Raw genomic sequence first — 23,474 nt, forward strand, 5'->3', positions numbered from 1 at the left:
CAAGTTAGTTGTGTGATTGTGGAATCAAGATCCGTGGCTTTGGCTGATCATATGACTGTGTCGCCATCTTGCTGCGGCTATGTCGTGTCTGAATGTGGCTTTTTCAGAATAAAGTTTTCCAAAAACTTTAATTTCTTGAGTTTCCTATATATAAAAAAATCAATAGCTATCCAGAGCTACAAAATTCAAATACATAAAACATAATTAAATATCGATTCAAATGAATTTGTAACAAAAAAATGTATAAAATGAGGGATAATATGTATCATTAACATGCATATTTATTAACATATCAATATATAACGTTAAATTTTCACAATAATTATGGTACATATAAAAAAATACATATTCCTAATAACAAAAAAAAGTACATTAATAATTAAGGTTAAATGGTTGGTTTCAAGTTGTTAAAGTACCATGTTAAACCATTAAAACTGAGCAGTTTGAGTCTCGGACTGGCCAAACTAGCTAGTTGGCTTATTTCGTTTTTAACAATTTAATCAGTTTCAAACGGATTTAGGAATCAATGATTAAAATTATATAAAAAAAATAATTTATTTAAAATCATTAAGAAAATATATTGCATGCTGAACACCAAAAATGGCCCAACAAACAAATTTTGTTGAAGCCAAAATTTTCGCAATGCCTCTCAAATATATTTGTGATTTTTGTTGGATTCACCTCCACCTCAAAACCTTAAATTTCAAACATAATATCTATTCATCGAAGAGAAGACCCTTTCACTGTTTTCTCTTCCTCCGGAAAATAAATTCTTCGACCGGAGGATAAAGTTATTTGTTTCTGTATATTGCTTTCTGATTCAGGTGATTTTGATTGTTTATCTTGTTTGTTTGATTCGAATCTTGTTTTCTAAAGTTGGAATTCGCGGATTCTATATATTAATTCGTTCATCATAACATTGTAAAATTGCGCAAATAAAATGAAAGTGAGCAAATATTTTTGTATATTTAGTTAAAAGAATGAGCATGAAAGGTGCGTGCGCGTCATTAGTTTGTTTGAAAATTCAAAAGAAGTCGAGTCCAACCCATTTTATAACCATCTGCTTGTCCAACCGATATCATTATTTACTCTAAAAATGTTCTTGCTAATATTTACTTCAATTTGGATATGTTGTTTACGTTTAATTTGTATCCGTTTGTTTTTGTTTATGTTAGTTTCGAATAGTACTAATGTACAAATATAAAGGAAAAGGAATACGTTCGTTTTCTTAACAAATGAACACAAACATGAAAATTGTTCGTCTAAGTATTTGTGTTCGTCCGCCTGCCTGTTAAAGTCGAACGAACAATTACGAAAATTCCATGTTCATATTCTTTCGGCTGAGACTCATTTATACTCAAGGCTTCATAGAATTTTTTTATTAAGTCTTAATATTTTATTAAATTGCAAATTCAAATCAAAACATAAAATGTATTTTAATATATTGTCTTGTATTAGATATATACGCAATTTTAGTTTATATTATTTGTGACGTTCGCCTGATTTTTAAATCGGGTGCAACCAGTCAGGCAGTCCAGTGAACTAGTAAGACGGCCAGTGAATTTCATTGTTCAGATCCGAAACCATTAGTTTAGACAAAAACATTAAAAATAATAATAATAAACCCTACATCAGTAGACGGCTTTGACCCCCTTGGTTCCGCCCCTATTGATGAACATATTCTGCTTCTATATACTACTTCTGTGTCGATGTAATAAAAAACTTACAATATACTACTTAACAAACTAATCGAATTGCTACATTTACGAACTTACATTGCATAATTGACTTATGTCAAGCCAAGAATTGACATTAGTTTTCTCATTAAGCCAAATTTGTTTTTGTAAATTTTCAGGTATCACTACTAAAGAATCTAGCTTTAGGCTATAGATATAATCTAGTTTGTAAACATGTTTGGGTTTAAAAAAAATAAGGAACCCGAGACTCATGATAAGAAGCATGCACCTGCTAAAACGACCGGTTTTGATGATGACGATGATGACTATTTTGGACAAGCAAAAACTACAACACTTAAAAAGAAACCAAAGGAAGAGCTAGATAACATGTCTACTCAGGAATTAGAGAATTATGCTGTTGATCAGGCTGAAGAAACTACCAAAAGTGTAAATAATTGCTTGAAAATAGCAGAAGATATTAGAGAGGATGCTAATAAGACTCTAGAGACTTTGCATGCTCAAGGTGAGCAGATTCATAGGACCCATGAAAAGGCTGCTGAGATGGACAAAGATTTGAGCAAGGTTAGTTTTTGCATTATGACGTAGAGCGCAAACAATAATAAAAAAGAAAATAATCTCGAGAGAAAATTGAAATAACGCTGATCAAGTAAAAACTGAAAAAGCGAAACTGCTACATGATTATGAACTTAATTTTCTAAATAAGCGCATGAATCACTCAAATAAAAGATTCATGTGTTTTACATAGACAAAGGAGAGGAATTCAAACTCGTAAATTTGGGGAAAATCGTAACATTTGGAACAAACCGATAGCTTGCCTCATGATCCTGCCCATTATTCATGGACCCTGTAACTATATATGCCAAGTTAGATTCTTTCTAAGTCGGGGCCTTTCTAGCCCTTTCTTTTTCAAGATTAGTCTGCTAGCTCCTGAGTCAGTTACGTGTCACATTATTAATTATAAAATAATGTGCATTTAGTTCTCTTGGTTAGGAATGTGAACTTAGTTTTACAACATAAAAGGAAGGTGTTTCTTAAATAAATGTTTATTATAGGGTGAAAAGATATTAGGGAACCTTGGAGGCATGTTTTCCATGACTTGGAAACCAAAGAAGGGCAAGGAAATCAAAGGGCCAGACTCAAAAGGTTTGTATTCCATGTCACCCTCTTTATGCATAAACTTCAAATTACGCAGTCGATTTGGGTTATGTTTAATTTCTAAAATAATTTTATTTTTATGATCGTATTTGTCACACTAACTATTTATAAAAATATATTGGAAAAAAGGTCAGTCGGTACCAAAACTTACCGTATTGGCCAGTTACCCAACCTGTCTAATCGCTTCATTTTTGCCATATGTATATATATCATTATCACCGTGATGTATTTTGTCTCCCCAGACGATGGAAAAGCGGGAAAGAAAGCAAGTAAGAAGGACAGAGAGAAGTTGGTTTGGATCAATCAAATAAAGGAAAGAAGGCCTCTAAAGCAGCTTCTGCTGGTGAACCAAAGGATGCCATGCAGAAAGTTGATGTATGTGTTTCTTGATTAATCCGTCAATCTTTATATAACTTTTATGGTTTTTATTTTAGTTTTTTTATTTTTTAAATTCAGTTGGAGAAAGCAAAACAAGACGATGCGCTCGATGAATTAAGCTATGTATTGGGTGACCTCAAGGGAATGGCTAACGAAATGGGATCTGAACTTGACAAGTTAGTTTTTTCGTTCTATCTTTATAGCAGAGATCACAATTTCGGTAATCTTTTTTTGCGCACAAGTGATTCTGGTTCCTGACCTGACTCATACCATTTATTAGGTTAAGTGTGGTGGGGCGACAAGATGGGGAAATCTCCCCCAACATTGCCATGAACACCACCCCCCCCCCCCCCCCCCCGCGATTTGGGGGGGGGGGGGGGGGGCGACATGCATTCGTCGATGGATTCTGTTTGATAATACTAATATTTTAGTGTGTTGTGTGTGTAATATATATATGATGCGAGGGGAAATATTGGGCTACAAAACACTAAACCCTAAAATGAAAATCGTCTCACCTGCTGACATAGCGCCACGTATCAAAAATTGCCCCACAATGTAGCCCCTCCACTATGCATAGCATTATTCGTTGTGACATGTTACCTAGTCTACACTTAGGGGGTCCATGATTTGCTTTCAAAACATGAAGTTGTCCAACCTAGTAATCACTTTGGTTTTGTGGCCAGTTTTTCAAAATATTTGGCCGGTCGGCTCGGAAAGTTTAGAATTGGAAAGGTTTGTTTTATCATTTATGCTTGAAATAGATCTAAAGAAATCGAACCGAATACTACATTTTGAGATTTGTAACTTTTTATGTTTTACTTCGGCCATGTAAGGTTTAATTGTTGGAACATCATCGCTAATTAATTTGCTCGAATTTTGTGTTGCTTTTTTCTATTTCTGAAACCTAGATAGCCAAAACCGTGAGTAACATTCAGTTTGGTTCGGTTTTAGATTTCAACAATTTGGTTTGTTTAAATTAGTTAAAAGAAAACTATTACTACAGTTGGACTTGCAATTTAACCTATTCAACAGCAATACCAGTGTGTAAACACCCTAGTCTACATAAATTGTTACCGTGTTCTCTTGATAGTGTTCACTATTGTGTTCTAACTAAGTTCAATATTTGATGAAAAATAGGCAAAACAAAGCTCTTGATGACTTTTCTGAGGACGTCGACGAGCTAAACGCTGGAGTCAAAGGCGCGAACACACGTGCTCGCAAGTTGATCGCTAAATAGAAGATGCATCATCCAACTCTATTTCCCTTCCATCTTGCTGTATCTATATCTTTATATTTGCATATGACTAAATTGCATTATAAATGCAAAATGTTTCATCTTGTAAACATTATTATATATGATTTCGAGCCATAGTTGGGCCTTGGGCCTAGCCAATGTTGTATTTTGCATGTAAGTCCGGCCCTAAACATTATCAAAAACATAAGCCCAACTAAAGCTATGAGCTCTTTGTATATTATTAACATTAGGGCCGTCCAAACCGCTCGACGCTCGAACTCGCTCGTCGCTCGCTCATAATTTGCTCGGAAAATGCTCGCTCGTTTTTTCGCTTGATTGTAAACGAGCCGCTCTGCTCGGTTCGGTTTGTAAACGAGCCAAGCAACAAGCAAAGGTCTGCTCGGTTCAGTTCGGCTCGAATATTTTTAATTTATTTTATATATAATTATATACGAACAAATATATAAATTTATAGACAATACACATAAAATATAAGTATATAATTTTTTAAAACCTTTTAAATTTTTCATATTCCGTCAATTTTATAGTTTTATTAGTTCAATTCAAGTTTTCATTATACTAAAAGTTTGTTTACATGTTCATTGTATCTCACTTCAAACTTCTTTCTCCTAAAAATTTACAACATATTATACATTTGTCTAAAAACTACTAATTTGTTTATAAAATATATTATTTACGGTCTTCAAACTTGTTTCTTATTGGAAATTTTAAAGTGAAAACGAAATAAAAAATGCTCAAAATCGCTCGATGTTCGATCGAAAAATGCTCGGTTCGATTTTGGCTCGTTTCGTTTTTTGCTCGTTCGAATTTCAGCCGTTCGGTTCGGTTCGGTTGTAAACGAGCCAAGCAACAAGCAAACCTTCAATCGGTTCGGCTTGGCTCGGCTCGTGAACAACCCTAATTAACATTGTGATCTTGTTTTTACCTTTGTGGATCTTTACATTTGGGCTCATGGGTCTGTTGTGTAATTGGGTCAATTGAGTTTTCAATAAATGCAACCGTCTAACACAATTTTATCCTCTCTTCATAATTCATCTCATCGTACCGGTACCGAAAATCCCGATCTCAAAAATCGTAAATTTTTTATGCCGGTATCGGTACTGAAATGTTCGGTTTGGTACAAGTACAGGTACGGTACCGGTATTTAAGGTAAAATTTGAAAAATACCGGTACCGTACGGTACCGGTCCTGAAAACTCAAAACCTAGGTACCGATTCGGTATTGATGATACCAAATCGGTACAAATTTCGGTACCTGTACCGGTTCGGTACCGATACCAATACTGAATTTGCTTATCCCTAATCATATGATGGATATAACTGTATAAGTACACTTAGTAAACATGTTTTAATTAATAATTTAGTTTTGTTAATACAATGATTTAGGTTATTTTAACCATTTGAGATTGCATAGATCCTATAAGTCCGTTCAACTTTAATTAGTTACAAGATTAGAAACTTGTGTATGACACATGTAGAATAAAGAGAATATTAAATAGCTTCTAATGAAGATTTATGTATTATAAAACCATATTTGGAGATAAGACATGATTAAATTAGTTAGTGTAAGTCAAATGTATCGTTTAAGTTACTAACTAATAATAAATTAGATGTGGCTCAATGGTAGAGCACTCACTTTACTAATGAGAGGTAGGGGGTTCAAACCTCACTATTACCAATTTATATGGGAGATATGAGGGATGACCCTAGTTAGCCAGGGTTCGAGTCCTGATCTCACCCGGTTTTACCGGCTCCTTGCTGTCGTGCCGTTTGGCGGGCGTGGGGTCGGGTTTTATCCAGGGAATCCCTCAATAGGTGGACCGCTAGGGCTCTGTCCGTCCGGACTCGTGGCCGGCTCGGGCTACTTTTAGCCATTGGGGGCCGCGTACGAAGTACTCGGCATTACTTAGTTGGTCGTTCCAAAAAAAAAAGTTACTAACTAATAATTTTATATTTTATATTTTATTACTAGTGCTTTCTTTAATTAACATCTTTTTGTAAGTTAATATATCATGACCACACAATTCCCGCAACCTTGCAATTAACTAAAAATTGGTTGGCAGATTAATCATATCTCCGCAAACCTAACACGGTTTAGAGTCAATATTAGTGCCACGATTTGCCATTGAGTCTTTTGTTGCAATTTTGTCAAGATGAGCACGCAAAAAAAAAAAAAAGTTTATTAAAGAAACTGATTATTATCAAGATGCGAACACATTTAATGTGTTTTATTGCTTTCAACTAAAATGAAAACGATTCAAATCAGAATAGACCCTCATTTGTGGTCCAAGTATAATTAATTAACAATTAATTTTATGATTTTGAAACTTCTAATCAAATTATTAATCGTTTGTTTCTACATTCTTTTATAAGTATTGGTTGAAAACATTAATTAACATTCTTTTATAAGTATTGGTTGAAAACATTATTGCTTTCAACTAAGTATTGGTCGTAATACACTCGTCTTTCAATTTGGGGAAAACCCTCACCTAAGGTCAACGTTCGTGAACACTCACTCGAAGACATGACGGTGAGATAAAAACCTGTTTGGTTCAAGGATCCAACTAATAATTGCCACATATATACTCACCTATTCTTCCATCGTCATCTAATGCCGCCAAAACTAAATAATGGGGACAAAATTCGAACTTGGATCAGATAAAACACCAAATCCCTTACTTACCATTCAAGTAAGAGCTCATTGCCCTTTTCATTATATGCATATAAAGTTACACATTGTTACTCATATATAATAATCCTTTTAATTCATTTATACTTTCATACAAAAATATATATGCATGTAATGTAAATTCTCCTTCGTTTTGTCAAGTTAACCATGCACACAACTTATGCATGTGTGTGACACTCCTTTGAAGCCTTAACGCCCCAATCACCTCCCACCGTCACCACCGCCGCCATTATAAACCCAACAACCACCACCAATCTCTCTCCCTCCAAAACCCCAACCCACAAAATGAAGAAATCTTACTCTTCAACTCAACCCCATATCCATATTCTAACAATAACATCTTTAACCATCATCATAATAATAATGATAATAATAATAACTTCATCCACCGTCACCGGAGCCCTCACCGCCATCGCCTACCACTCCGATCACCGTCGCCACCAACTCCACGACCACAATTCTTGCATCACCATCTCAACTGAAAAATACCCATCTCCTCTCCGTAACTCCGGCTGCCACGCGCCGCCACACCACCGTCGTAAACCACCGCCGGAAAATGAAGAAATCGATCCAAGATACGGTGTTTCGAAAAGATTAGTCCCTTCTGGACCCAACCCACTTCATAATTGACAAAACCCATTTCATTCCACCATTTAGTTCAAGATTATATCAATCTTTTCATTGTTTCTTGGAATCTTGAACTGGTTGGTTAGTTTTCCGGCCACCGGAGTTTGTTTCTTTTGGATGAGTAGATGACTATGCATATATGAGATAGTGTAGTAGTGTTAATTAGCTTGAGTAGTAGTATATTTGTATGAAGAGTTCAAGATAGTTTCATGAGTAAGTCACCAATTAATGATGTAATTCACTGTGTTAAAAGATAGCTAAATGCCTAAATTCATTAAATAGATAGCTGTAGATGTTTTCATGAAATCTTATTTTGTAGAGATGATAGTTGTGACAAATGTTGTGAATTTTGTTTCCTTTCAACGAGTTAAGTTTGTAACTGTTTAAACATGTTTTAAATGATGTGATCGTCCATCCGACAAGAAATGGTGGTTTTGTACTTGCACCCGTCTATGAATCTAGAGACAAGTCAAACGTGTTTTAAGTGATTGCTAGAGGAAATAGTAAAACGTATTGCGATTGTAGGACCTGTATAGCGAATCTAGAGGTGGATCAAGTATGTCAAATACCTTTGGTTTAAAAAGGAAAATGGAGATAACCAAGACAACAACAATGCTACAAGTTCAATTAAATCTTTGGTGTCACACGGACTTAACTTGTATCCCACATCATTATTTTACATATTATCATGAAAGAAATGATTAATGCTGGTAATAACACATAATGTCAAACTATTACCATCATGAAATTAAATAGATGCCATCGCAAGTTCATCTAGGGGTGGGTTTGTCAAAGCCTAAGAGTCTCGGGTACGGATTCAACAAGTGTATGTCATTAAAAAGAAAAGAAATAAATGTTTTTATAAACAAACTTCAGTAAGAAGATGTTAGTAAGCGTTATGACCCTTTAAAAAGGCACCATCATAACCAAATTCCAATTTTAACTCTCTTAAACCTAAACCTACACGTAGGTTCATTTCACACTTACCTTTACACCCTTCAAGTTAACAACCCCCCCCCCCCCCCCCCGTTTTTTCCTATTCAACAAGGTGTTTTTTCCCTTTATTGTATACCTTTTAAATTTGACGTTTTATAAAATTCTGAAAGTACTGTTGCGATGTGTTAAATTCATCTACGATTCGATGTAAGTTTCGTTAAACACGTGATGATGTACAAGTAATCTAGGATAGACAAAAAAGTCATTAGCGCTTTTTAATTTTTAATTTTTTTTAACTCGGGTTTTTTTTGGTACCGTTTTGACTTAATTATTGTTTTTTACGATAGTTTTTCAATGTTTCCCTAAATCTTATTAGTTCTCATATTAACGTGCCGCAATGTGCGTATTTCAATGTTTTTACGTCTTCCATTGCTCGGTTTTATTCCCCCGCCATAATATTGTTAGACCACGTGTAGTAGCCGTTTTGGTGGTTGAGTTTTGGGCCCAACCACCCCATTCACCGCACCCACTAAGTTTTGAGCAAAGTTTTTGGTTAGAGAGTTGTGTAGGAACACTGATTTGAGAGAGAGAGTAATGATTGTATGAGAGTTTTAAGGCCTTTTACCATGACATCATTTTTTGTAAAATTTTTTTATTGCTGACTGGACGACAGACATCACGTATCACATAATATTTCTATGTAATTTCTAGATATAGAGCTTCCACTAGGCATTGTCTTGTAAATGAGTGGTCACAAGTGGCTCGCTCGATAAAAACTCGAATAAAATTAGCTATAAAAAGTTGATTTGAAACATCCTGAGCTGATTTGAATCATTTTTGTAATGGCTCGAGTCAGGACTCGGCTCGTTGGCTCGATCTTAAATTTGTTTAACTTCAAAATCGAACTAAAGCTTAGCTAAATTGCTTCGTTTCGTTTAAGTTCAAGCCCGGGCTCAAAATCACAGTAGCTTGACACAACAAACAAACGGACACTAAAAAGCAAAAAGTTAACTCGTTGGATTAATTAATTAAATAAACAAATGAGAACATTACGGATCCACCGACGATATGGTATTAAACCAAAATCACGAGCGTTTGATCATTCGAAAAATCAAGTGATTATAAATACACATCAAGGAACAATGCTCCGTCTACAAGTATCTACATTGGTTATACTACTAATTTGCGTTCTCAATGTTGCCGTACACTGTAAAACCCTAAAACGGGACGGTAATTTTCTATATTTTGCATTACACCATCATCTATGTTATTATCTATTTATTTGTACTTTGTTTAGAAGATACGATAACTGATTCAGCTTTTGGCCCTAGGTTTTGATTTTGTTACTTGATTAGCTTCAATTTGTATTAGATCTCGATATGTTAGGGCAGTTTGGATGATTTAGCTGGTATGGATTAACGGTGCCGTAACTAGAGTTGCAAATTCTAACAAGAAATGAAACTGTTTTTCGGTATAGGATTGTTAGGGATTTCGCATGGAAAGCAGTTAACTGAATGCAGGTTAATAAGGTTGGTGTTAATAATGTTACCTTCAATAGGTTATTATCGCTTAAGCACTTAATAGTTAATACCCGAACCAAACAGGTTACTGAGATTAGGGATTTATCACTCAAAAACCGGTTAGGAACAGTAAGCGGTTATTAACAAAATCGGTTTTGACTGTTTTGACCAATAACCGATATTCCAAAAACCGGTTAGATAGGTTAGGGATTTTCCACTCAAGAACCTGTTAGGAACCATAAGCGGTTATTAACAAGAATTGGTTTGACCGATTGACCATTAACCAGTTACGGTTGTAACTGATATTTTAAAAACTGATGAACTGGTATTTACACCTCTAGCCCTAAATGCTCAAATTAGATGGTTATTGATGGTGTGGAATTAGTGTCTAGGAGTTGATTGATTTGAACTCTTGATCCAATTATAATTCTAAACTACAGAATTGGAAGATGCATAGTTATAGGGTGTTTTTAATCTAATTTTTATTAGTTTGAGGAACTTTGATGGAATATTTTGATGTGTTGTTTGTGAGAATTTGATCTGAAAGTGATAAATTGTTAGTGAGTTGTTACTTATTAGTATCTTTTATTACGTGCAGTGAAAGCTCTTAATGAAATTAAAGCTTCTCTTGGATGGAGAGTGGTGTATGCATGGGTTGGAGATGATCCGTGTGGAGATGGTGATTTACCAGCTTGGTCTGGTGTCACGTGCTCCACACAAGGCGATTATAGAGTAGTTACTGAACTGTAAGTGTCACTTCTTTATAGTTTATACATTTCACATAATAAACACTCATCTACGTGTCATTTAATCTTGAGTTTAACTACATTGCAGGGAAGTATATGCGGTGTCAATTGTTGGGCCTTTTCCTACTGCTGTAACCAATCTGCTGGATCTTACTAGGCTGTACGACTCTTTGTTCTACTAAATTACTGATCTTTTTTTTTCTTGAGTTTGGTACCATCTTTTTAAGTTGTGATTTGGCTTGGATTTGTGTTCTAAGTTTTACTTAACTCTGTTGGCAGGGATCTTCATAACAATAAGTTGACTGGACCAATTCCACCTCAAATCGGGCGTTTAAAGCGGCTTAAAATACTGTATGTATTCGACCTTAACACTTTATATCTTTTGGTGCTTCTGCATATACCTTTAGCTTCATGTTGTCTATCTATGTTTCATGCAATTTTATGATTATTAATGAATAATATACCTTGGTGTACTTGACCTATCACCCATGCAATGATCATGTGGTATCTTACCGTTACGGTTTATAATACTTGGACAAAAAATGCCGAGTCTGCCAACATGCTTTTAGCATATTCAAAATGTTTATGTTTTTATGCCATTAGGCTTTAATATTTGAGGCTTTAATTTATAACTGTTATATTATATAAAGAAGAAAACCTTACATTAACAATATGAGCCACTAATATATAAGTTCAAAGTTTCTAAATTTATTCGAGTACGCTTTCCAGTAATTTGAGATGGAACAAGCTGCAGGACGTCATTCCTTCTGAAATTGGTGAACTGAAGAAATTAACACACCTGTGAGTATTTTTTTGGACTAGATTCTAAAACTATATATGAGACAAGCATCTAATTGAATAACTTAATTATAACGGTTACAGCTACTTAAGCTTCAATAACTTCAAAGGGGAAATACCAAGAGAGCTTGCTAGTCTTCCGGATCTGCAATATCTTCATCTACACCAAAACCGGTTCATTGGACGCATTCCACCAGAATTGGGCTTGTTACAAAAGCTTCGCCACTTGTACTGTCCATCTTTTTCACTACCACTGTATAAAGTTTTTAAATCTAAATTCCCTTTGATTATCTGAATGAGAAACTTTGATTTTTAGGGATGTTGGTGACAATCATTTGGTTGGAACCATTCGGGAATTGATACGTTTAGAAGGATGTTTTCCAGCTCTGCGAAACCTGTACGTTTCATTTTCATTTTCCATCTAGACCGGTCAAAACTGAAAACAGGTCTGTTTTAAAGATTTTATTTACCCTTGTAATGTGATTTGCAGATATCTGAATAACAATTATCTGACTGGAGGTATTCCTGCGCAGCTGGCAAACTTAATCAATCTAGAAATTTTGTAAGTATCGATTATTGAATACGCAAATGTGTTTTTTTATAAACTGAATTTTCTTCTGAAGCTGATATTGTGTCGCTTTCAGGCACTTATCTTACAACAAAATGTCAGGAATAGTGCCACTTGGACTTGCTCATATTCCTAAGTTAACTTACTTGTAAGTGTGCTTGTTTCTCGCAATCTATTAAACATATTATGCCAAAATAGTTGAAATAGTTTAAGCAACAGTATGCAAATTATATATTTATTATTATTTTATATCGCGATGCCTAATTTCAGGTATCTGGATCACAATCAATTAAGTGGGAGGATTCCTGTTGCATTCTACAAACATCCGTATTTAAAAGAATTGTACGTTTACTCTTCTCATTACGATTTTTAAACGTCATGCATCTTGTTGTTACTCAATTAGTATTATGGTATATGACAGGTACATTGAAGGAAATGCATTTAAACCGGGTGTGAACCCGATTGGTATTCACAAGGTACTTGAACTCGCAGACTCGGATCTCTTGTTTTGATCGGCTTTATTACCTGATTTGTATGTAATACGCCCTCACGGAAAGAACCCGGGTGACGCTCGATGATTACACGGATTTCAACGTCATGTTCTAGTAATATTTTGTAGCTCAACATTAAAAAACTTGTTAAATCTCTCAAGTTTTAAAGGAATTTAATTGTATAGGACATTGTTTTTAACGGCTTGTCTAGTTTTAAGGATCCGAACAATGCATTATACGTAAACTTCGTTTTTCTGTTTGCTTCAATCATTTATGCTGTGTTCCCGAGTTGAGTTAAGGAGAGAAAGGAAAAGAGTCATTTCCTTTCTTTTCATTTTCACTTTCTTTCCTCTTTTCCTTTTCTTTCCATTTAATTCTTTTCAATTTGAAAAGAAAATAAACTCATCCGATCTACTCTTCATTTGCCTTGTTTTTCCTTTCCTTTCTTTTCTTCCCTTCAATACATTTTATTGTTTCTTTTTCTTTCCTTCCTTTAATGAAACTCGGAAACACAATACTCCACTTCTTTCTCTCAATTTCTTTTCCTTTCTTTCGTTTAAGGAGGAACTAGTCTGTCCACCCTCCGGCCGACCAAATTTTTTATTATCAAGGGTATTAGATGTTGTCAATTTTTTGGGTGCAAATAGAGGTGCACAAATCGGGTTTTTTTAATACCTGGAACCGGGTATTTTCTGATCAGTTTAATACCCCGTTTCTGGGTCGGGTCTGGAACCGGTTTTCTTGTGAGGTGCAATCTTCCAACTCATTCTGTATGATGATGTTACTTTCATTCATGATTTTACCACTTGAAATTCAGGTGTTGATTGGGTGATTTTTCATCAGAACATGTAATCAATGCAACCCAAAACCCAAACTCTACATTTTTATAATCGATCTTCATTGCGGTGAAACCCAAAACCTGAACTCTACATTTGTATAATCGATTTTCATGGCGGTGAAACGAAAAAAATAATAATGATAAAAATGATATGATAAATATATTGCCTAAAAGAGGAAAAGAGATAGATCAAGAATGGGAAATATGTTATGATACTAATATCATGTGAGAAAAACTAAACAATTTTGTTACCATGTGACCAGTTTGAAACTTGCACGTTGTTAGATGCTTAAGAATATGGATTCAATGAGAATATTCTAGTATTCTACCACAAACGTACAAGCATTCCAAACACTTCATTTCTAAGTAGAACTTGGCTTCCATATGTATCGGTTTAAACCCATTGACTATTTTGTTTATATTTAAGTTAAAGTTTAAAGTTTGATTCTTTTTTTAATATTTTTTGTATTCTTGTACTTTTTTAGTTTATGTATTAGTTACAGCAACATTATCTAATTTTTAAACCAATAAGAAAAGGACACGCAAATGATAAAAACTAGACATGTTGAGATCAAATAAAACCTACATGAGAGAAAAAAATTAAATATATATAAACGAAACCTTTAAAAGCTTTCTGGTTGCTTCCTGTATTCTCTCAAATCTTTAGATTGCTTTATTTGTAAATGAAGGCTTCTCATGCATTTGACCCGAATTCATGGGTATAGGTCTCACCAAACCCAAACAGCCCTTAAACGGGTTATAACATCTCATTAAATTAAAAGAACCACAAGCTGGGAAGTTCGTTTATGTTCGTCTGTTTAATAAACAAACCAGAAATGAACAAAATATTTCATTCGGTAAGCTTAACGGACGAGCACGGGCAGAGGTTGTTTTCGCTCAATAGTGTTTGTGAACGTTCGGTAACGTCCGTTTAATTAACACACCGAACATGTTTTGGTTACTATGTTAACTTTTAAGCATTTTTTAATATCATGTAGCATAATTTCGAATTTGTGAGTGAACTTGTGTGGATTTATGATTATTCTTTTTTGAATAATATATAATTGTTTATGTTTGTTTGTTCATTAGAGTCGTTTTATTTGTTTATTAATGTCCATTAGTGTCCCTTGGTGTTTACCTATCAGTGTCCGTGTGTTCCTTTGTCCATTGGTGTTCGTTTGCCCATTAGCAATGTTTTAAAAACCGGTTTTTTACTCATACCAGATTGAGCTAAAAAATGGTACAACCGGTTGAACCGAGTTATACCGGGAGGTTCAACCGGTTGAATAGATTATCATATAATTACCTATAAATGCAACTTGAACTCCAAAAATAACCAAAAAGTAAAATATTAAATAATAAAAAGTAATCCAAAAGTTAATCCATATTAAAAAAAATAATACAAAAGCACTCACTTTTAAAAAAATAGTCCTAAAGTTTATACATTTCAATCTTAATTATTAGGTTAAAAGTAATTTTGAAAAAATATAGGCCGAAAATATAAAAAATTTCTCAGACTTAAAACCGGTTTGCTGATAAAAACCAGTATTTTAGAAAAAACCGCCGGTTCGATATTTTAGCAAACCGGCCAAAAATACCGGGTATAAAATATCGGCTTGCTGTAACATCCAACTTTTGTTAAATAATACATAATAGAAAGTTTGTTATTAACTATGTGTCGTTAAGTTAGTCGTGTGTTAAGTATTTGGATAATATTTGGAGTAGAAATTGGGAATGGGTGGTGGGACCCATGAAACCCCCCTTTATATATACCTAACTACTTCTTCCTTTCTTTTCTTTTCTCATCCAAACACACAAATACACACATTTAAGAAACACACACATACTCTCTCTCTAGCACTCGATTTAAAATCCAAGCCAAAGAAGGGTGGAATCTCGTGTTTAACGTCGTCAAGCAACAAGAATCACGTCCAGATCTACGTATTGTCCAGATCTAAACTCGAACCCGAAGCAAAAAGGTAGGTTTCGGTATAAATGGTTAAGTTTTATGGTTAAAATCGTCATGCAAACAGATATAATGATAGATCGGGTTGTGAAATGTAAGAAAAATATAAACTTGGTAAGTTATAACCTCTTGGGTGCACTTTAAGATGAAAATGTGGCGTTGGATTATGAGAGATATGGGTTCATGATCAGGTGCATGGGGTCAGAATGTGTCGAAAGATGGTTTTAAAATGATAAAAAACGACGAAAGACAGGAATTTCGCATCGCACAGCCATGCGAAGCGAAAAAGATTCATGCGAAGCGAAAAAGCATGCGAAGCGAAAAAGTTCCATGCGAAGCGAAAAAGCATGCGAAGCGAAAAAGTCATGCGAAACGAAATTCTTCCATGCGAAATTTTAAAAATTTATTTTCCGATGCATTTTTGTTAAAGGACTATTAATGAAAATAAAAATTTTCCGGACCCTGCTAGGGGTTGCCGCCCCTAGACCCCGCTACTAGGGGCGCTGCCCCCGGACCACTGTTAGTTGAGGGTTTCATAAATTTAGATGTAGGAAGTAGTGGTAATAGATAATTGACACGCGTATTGTATTGTACAGTTAGCCGTGCACAACTAAATAAGGGAATTACCATTAACGGCGAGAGAAATCGACTTCAGGTGAGTTCTAGCCCCATTTCTCTTTGAAATGTTTTTGGGGCTGTGTGCATATCCCTATGTGATAGTTAATACATTTACTTAAATGATAAGTGTATGATATGTGTATGACTATGTATTGGATGTTATTACTATATAATGATAGTATGAATGAGCATGTATATATATATATATTATATACATGAGACAGGTAAAATACGCACGTATGATAAATGTATGGTTATTCGAGGCAGTATGGACCAGACCCCTTATAATATCTGTGATGTTAGGGACCAGACCCTTATAATATCTGTGATGATAGGGACCAGACCCTTACAATATCTGTGATGTTTAATGTAGAATAGCTTTATGGTATACCATAGGGTTGTATGAAAGAAAGTATGTAAGTACGTACGCATGTAAGCAAGGTATGAATACGCATCTTCGGATACGTATAAATAAGGATGTGAATGTATTGGTATACTAATTGATTTTCTAGAACTCACTTAGCGTAGCTGACTTTTAGTATGCATGCAGGCAAATAGGTTGAGGCAGCTGGCTGAGGAGGGACACATGGGCATGGACTGAAGGAGACTGACATCCATGATGAAGTGTTATGACTGTTTTAATTAAATATTTATGAAAAGACAATTTGTATGTTAAGACAAGAAATGAATGTTTTGTAATGTGATGAAGTTTTTTAATTATTCCGAAGTTTTTATTTACTCTGATTTTAGAACTGTGTTTATGAGTAAATCCAACACTAAAGTAGGTTACCGGGAACGGGGCCTTACACTTGCTATGCGAAATGTGGTTCAATGGCAGGTTTGAACATGTTTATAAACACTGCCTGTTAATGTCTTTTAGCGTCCGTTACAATACTAACAAACGGACAAAACTTACATGGACAAACTTAATTCCTTAATAAAAAGATACGGACACAGACACAAATTTTATTCAGTAGAGTGTTTATTAACTGTCCGTTTATCCGAAAAAAACTTAACAAGAACGAACACGGACAAGCTCTCTTCCCAAAAAAACTTAACAAGAACGAACACGGACAAGCTCTCTTCCCATTCATTACATCATACATGTAATATCCCACAAGCTGTTCTGTATCATCAGGTCCAGCCAATACCAATAATTCTCAATTTCTCTCTCTCCCAAATCTCTCACCGATTAATACCAGGTATGTATATGTATCTGTATCTGTATCTGTATCTATCAATCTCATATTATCTCAATACCTAATTAATTTGTCATTCATTCATATAATAATAATAATATCATCACACGACGCGTTAATCCGCTTCGTTCCGTCAATTTCCCCTAAATTATCCAAATCTCAATTCATAAGCTATCAATTAACCACCGGTTGATGATCCTGTGTTGATATTGCTTACGGCTTTGCGGTGAATTGATTGATTATGATGTATGTTTAATTTGTTCGTGTACCTAGGTTTTCCCAATTTTGCCCTAGCTGTAGTTTAGGACCTTAGGTGCTTAATAGTTTATTTAGTTTACTGTGATTTGAACTTCCGTGACTAGGTGTGTTCAACGAATCGAGTTCGAATAGATTTGACAATTTTGACTCGATCCTGTTCGAAAAGTTTGATTCAAGTTCGAATGGATTTGATTCGAATTCGGTCTAAGAGAAATAAGGTGAAACCGCTACTGGCGGTACGAACTTTAGTTTTGTAACGACAGGAAATACATGTTTATAAAACAAAATAAACCATTCAAAGTTACAACAAGTATTTGAATTTCGTTACGATTCGAGTTTGAAATTCGGAGGGATTTGATGTGAATTCGGGTTAAGAGAAATAAGGTATTGTAATTATAATTTCAAAATCACTACGAACTTGAGTTATTAACAAGAAATACATGTCTATAGGACAAATAAACCATTGAAAGTTACATCCTAAAGTACTTAAAGTGGTGACGTCGAATTACATTTTCGTTGCAAACCAAAATGAAGCACATTATATAATACACATAAAATGTATTGATTTCAATTCGATTTTTGAATCGAGTCGAATTTAAAGTCATAAATTCATATTCGATTACTAAATCGGGTTTGAACAAATCAAAGTAGAATTTTTAATAATCGAATTCAAAGCTTCAAAAATCGAATTTTTGAGTTCTTCGAGTCCGATTCGATTACCGAACACACCCTAGATTTGACAATTTTGACTCGATTCCATTCGAAAAGTTTGAAATTCGAGTTCGAATGGATTTGATTCGAATTCGGTCTAGAGAAAATATGGAAAAACCGCTACCCAGGCGATACGAACTTTAGTTTTGTAACGAAAGAAATACGTGTCTAGAAAACAAATAAACCATTCAAAGGTACAACATCCGAGTTTTCGAGTTTCGAGTATTTGAATTATTCGAATTTCGTGACGATTCGAGTTTGAAATTTGGATGGATTTTGATGTGAATTCGGTTTAAGAGAAATAAGGTATTTTAATTCGAATTTCAAAATCACTGCGAACTTGTGTTTATTAACAAGAAATACATGTCTATAGGACAAATAAACCATTCAAAGTTACGTCCTAAAGTACTTAAAGTGGTGACGTCGAATTACATTTTCGTAGAACCAAAATGAAGAGCTTCTAGTTTTGTCTTTATAACTTAAAAGACTTGTAATTTATTTTTCTTTTATAAATATGTGTATATATAATACGCATTAAGTATATGATTTGAATTCGATTTTTGAATCGAGTCGAATTTAAAGTCATAAATTCATATTCGATTACTGAGTCGGGTTTGAACGAATCAAATTCGAATTTTTAATAATTGAATTCAAAAGCTTCAAATTTGAATTTTGAGTTCTTCGAGTCGATTCGATTACGAACACTGCTAGTTTTGAAAGATTGATGGAATAATAATAGTAATCACTACTAATTATAATAATAATTGTTGTGATTCTTGTTTGTGAAGAAAGGAGGGAGGTGGAGATTTGATTAGAAACAGATGTACCGCATATGGCGGCAACTGAAACTGCAACGCGTGGTGGACAGCCGACTGATAGTGGTGATGCTGTAGTGACTCTTGATCAAGTTCCTAGATGGAGTGATGGAGATTTCAGATATTCTTATGAAATTGAAGATCCTAATTTTCAAGCATACATTTCCTGATCCGTTAGCCTCGTCTTCTGGGGCGGATAGTAGTGGAAAAGTTTCTAGGTTCCTGTTGATCATGAAGTTAATTCTAAGATCTATCTTTGGAGAGGGAATCCGTGAATCTCGAGGTGGATGCGGTTGTTTAACTCTACAAATGAGGTGAGCAGTTGATTCTTGTGATTATCTAGTGTTTAATATGTTTTATTTTGTTAATCTGTTATTATTAATTTCAGAATTTGGATGAAGCTCATTGCAGTCCTGGTTTACATGCTGCTGCTGGGCCTGGTCTTGCTGAAGGAATGTGCAACATTGGTAACAAGATCTTTCTATTTATCGTTATACTTTTGGAAAATTGTATTATTTATCGGCCTGTAAACGACCTAGCGCACACGAACGGAGTATGGTCATGCTTATTGTTTAACTTTAATCGAACAAACGATTGAGCATGAACAATTAAGTAAATGAGGTTTTCTTGTTCGAGTTCATTCGTTAAGATAATGAACTTGTTCATGTTCGTTTGTGTTTGTTTGTGAACAGGATCAAATAAATGAACGACCATAACTGAGCTAATATAAATGTAAATTTGAAAATCAATGTGTTGGGCTTAAAAATCTAAAATGTTATCGAAACTAGACTAAATTGTAATGAGCCCAAAAATTCTGAATGAATATATTAACGAATGTAAACAATGAAAACTAACGAACACAAGTGAACATAAAAGACCTATTATAGACGAATATTATGAACGTATGTTCACGGACATAAATGAATGAATGAGAGATGTGCTCATGTTCGTTTGCTTAACTAACTGAACAATTTTCTTCTTCTTTTTTATGCATGTTCGTTCGTTTTATAGATAAGTGCACATAAACAAACTTGAAACTTCCGATTAAACGGTTCATGAACAATTAACTGAACTTTCAGTTCATTTACAGGCCTAATTATTTATGACACGTTGTTGACTATTCAAAAGAATTAAAGAACTTGGTATACCCTTTTGTGTCACCATATGATAACCGTGTGTCTAAATGCAAAATTTCTGTAACTGAAAACGTGCATTTTTTTTTGGCTCACAGGGTGGCTGTAGAACAGGGATGGCAAAAGTTACTAATGCATACGATCTTCCTGCAAGGTAAGCTGTTTATTTTGTGACTTTTGTCAAACTGTTGTTCGTTAAAGACCAAACAATTAAATTCTGTACTAACACATAAAATTATATGTTAATGTATCCTCTTACAGGAGGGTTATACATACAGTTGGACCCAAGTATGCTGTAAAATACCATACTGCAGCAGAAAATGCTTTGAGTCACTGCTATCGTTCTTGTTTAGAGCTCTTGATAGAGAACGGGCTTCAAAGGTTATTTATACAATCATTTATTTTTATCTAGTTTCACATACTGTGTAGTACATTTGGTAAAATATTGAAATATTGTGTTTACTGTTTACTGAAATCTGTTATTGCAGCATTGCAATGGGTTGCATATACACAGAGGCAAAAAATTACCCAAGGGAACCTGCAGCTCACGTGGCAATAAGTAAGTAGCCATTGATAAAAAAAAATGCAGAGAAAAATGTGTACTTGTATTATTTATACATTTGTAACTTGTACTCAATTGGTACTTTATCTTTACTAATGCTTATTTTTATCAGGAACTGTGCGTCGATTTCTTGAGAAACAAAAGGAAAAAATTACAGCTGTAGTGTTTTGCTTAACGACAGCAAATGACACTGAAATATATAAGAGGTACGCCGGTTGACATTAAGAGCGTGTTCGTCATTTACATGTTTATTTGGCTCGAATTGGTATACATGAATCTTGTAATGAAGTGGTATGCAAATACATGCACTTATATTCGCTTTGCAAATGCAGACTGCTTCCACTCTATTTTCCTCGTGATAAAAAAGAGGAAGAGAATGCCGTTTCTAAGCTTCCTGCTGATGTTGGAGACGAAAATGGAGAAACAGTTATAGACGAAAGAAAAATCAGAATAAAACCGTTACCAAATGTCAAAAAAACAGCTCCTCAAATTCCTCGAGCCTCATTAGATGTTCCTGTTGGTGATCAAGGATTGGTTAGACGGTTAGTAACCTGTAAAACTCTGTTTTGTGGGTCCCACTTTATGCAGGAAGAAATAAAGTGGCCATAAATAAATAATAATAATAATATATAATCTGTGTTCTGATTTTTAGATTTATGATGATGACAGGAACTCTTCATATTTAGAATCATATTTAGATCCTGCTTTTATGTCCATAATTAAAGATCCTGATCAAAGGCGCCAAGAACAATGGGAAAGAACTGCTCGAGCCCAAAATGGGTTCAACTTTGCTAAAATGCTAGGGTTTGGTGATCTCGGGGGCCCACCGCTTTCTGCTTCTGAGGAATACTCACTCCATTCTAGATACCTGGCCAAAGCAAATTCCCTTAATCTTTCTGAAATTGCAGAAATGAAGATTTTGTAAGTACTAGTGGCCCTTGTGTTTTTAATTTAGTTCAAGGCGCTCTGTTTTTTGAATTACATAGTTAGATTCATTGAATTACAAAATTTGAGTGCTTACAAGGTGTACTTATACTTTAGGTATCGGGGAGGAGTAGATAGTGAAGGTCGTCCGGTAATGGTTGTGGTTGGAGCACATTTTCTCCTTCGGTGTCTTGATCTTGAAAGATTTGTTCTCTATGTAGTAAAGGTAAAAACGCTTCTTATCACACATTATTCAAGTATTCTGACATTTTAGGAGTCAAACCATTGTCAACAGTTAATCATTGTTTGAAATTGATAATTTCAGGAGTTTGAGCCCTTAATCCAGAAACCTTATAGTATTGTGTACTTTCACTCTGCTGCATCTTTACAAGTGTGAGTTCTTATTATTTTAGTTCACCTTAATTCGAAATTACCATTTCTTAAATGATTATTCATACAATACAGTGGATAATATAGCTTATGATCTAACAGGCAGCCGGATCTGGGATTTATGAGAAGATTGCAGCAAATACTTGGTAGGAAAAGCCAGCGGAATCTTCATGTAAGCAAATAATATACAAAGAAATATTGTTTCTAAGATATCTCTTAAAACTATAAAATCAACTAGTAATTGTTTGATTTATTTATGCGTTTATTTACCACATGCGCAGGCAATATACATCCTCCACCCGACCTTTGGACTGAAGGCTGCCATACTTGCATTGCAAGTATTAGTGGATGGAATGGTACCTTTTTTTAATGGCATCTTTTACTTGCATCTTTTAAAAGTTGAAATATTTTATGAAAGTGTTCATAAAATAGCTATAGTATCTTTTATTAATGGCAAAATTGGGAGATCTTGTGACTATGGATATATTTTCAGCATATCTAAAGTTTTATTTTTAACAGGTATGGAAAAAGGCTGTATACGTTGACCGACTTCTTCAGCTTTTCAAATATGTTCCTCGCGAGCAACTAACCATCCCCGACTTCGTGTTCCAGTTGAGTTTTAATCCGTCTCTCCTTCAAATTCAACTTAACGAAAAATCAATATTCTTAAATCAAAGCGTTAATTACATTTGCTACTTTTGTTCAATTACGTAGGCATGATTTGGAAGTAAATGGAGGAAAAGGGCTTATTGTTGATCCAAGAACAAAATATGTATATCATCGACCTTAGGACGCCACATTATTCTTGTGTGCCCGACCTGCTTCACCAAGGCTCTTTGATTTGACAATGACCGGCTTATGATGCAAATCGGAGTGGCTCCAAGATTCACGCACGCAGCCGCAAAGTTTCTGTTGAGTATATTCCAAGTTTTGTGCTTTTTATAAAATGTATGTTGTGATGTATTTAATTTTGTGACTCTGTTTAGTTTCCCCTTGTCTGAATGGTTAAGAGACTACCAAACAGCCCCTCTGTTTAGTTTCCCCTTGTAAAGTTCTGACATTTAGCTTGAGCTTGTTCTTGTATGCAGATCCACATGAAAATATTTGTTATTGTTTGGAATATCCATGTTGAATAAGTTTGAAGTAACCTTTTTTTTAAAATATTTTAAAGAATTTGTATTAACTTAGCTATAGTGTATAA

At 34.6% G+C, this 23,474-nt stretch overlaps 1 protein-coding gene and 2 pseudogenes across 2 annotated transcripts; all 3 read left to right on the forward strand.

Moving 5' to 3' along the window:
* The first annotated feature begins 1,910 nt into the window (after positions 1-1,910).
* LOC143625997 (putative SNAP25 homologous protein SNAP30) lies at positions 1,911-4,520 on the forward strand (annotated as a pseudogene).
* Positions 4,521-9,878: 5,358 nt separating this feature from the next.
* Positions 9,879-12,941, forward strand: LOC143625998 (uncharacterized). The gene is made up of 11 exons (XM_077096200.1): positions 9,879-9,966; positions 10,855-11,002; positions 11,091-11,162; positions 11,282-11,353; positions 11,732-11,803; positions 11,885-12,028; positions 12,117-12,197; positions 12,291-12,362; positions 12,445-12,516; positions 12,639-12,710; positions 12,790-12,941. The coding sequence occupies exons 1-11, from the start codon at positions 9,879-9,881 to the stop codon at positions 12,878-12,880; spliced, it is 984 nt and encodes a 327-aa protein (XP_076952315.1). The 3' UTR covers positions 12,881-12,941.
* A 6,340-nt stretch (positions 12,942-19,281) lies between these two features.
* Positions 19,282-23,195, forward strand: LOC143626049 (uncharacterized; annotated as a pseudogene). Its single transcript, XR_013152364.1, has 14 exons — positions 19,282-19,419; positions 19,653-19,731; positions 20,496-20,551; positions 20,659-20,778; positions 20,886-20,956; positions 21,072-21,165; positions 21,292-21,501; positions 21,629-21,880; positions 22,001-22,109; positions 22,209-22,276; positions 22,376-22,445; positions 22,555-22,629; positions 22,793-22,884; positions 22,988-23,195. The product of XR_013152364.1 is annotated as an uncharacterized LOC143626049 (transcript).
* The last annotated feature ends 279 nt before the right edge of the window (positions 23,196-23,474 follow it).

Source organism: Bidens hawaiensis, unplaced genomic scaffold, assembly GCF_021521415.1.
Source record: "Bidens hawaiensis isolate Kalapana, Puna unplaced genomic scaffold, B.hawaiensis_p1.1 tig00004282_1, whole genome shotgun sequence".
NCBI lineage: Eukaryota > Viridiplantae > Streptophyta > Magnoliopsida > Asterales > Asteraceae > Bidens > Bidens hawaiensis.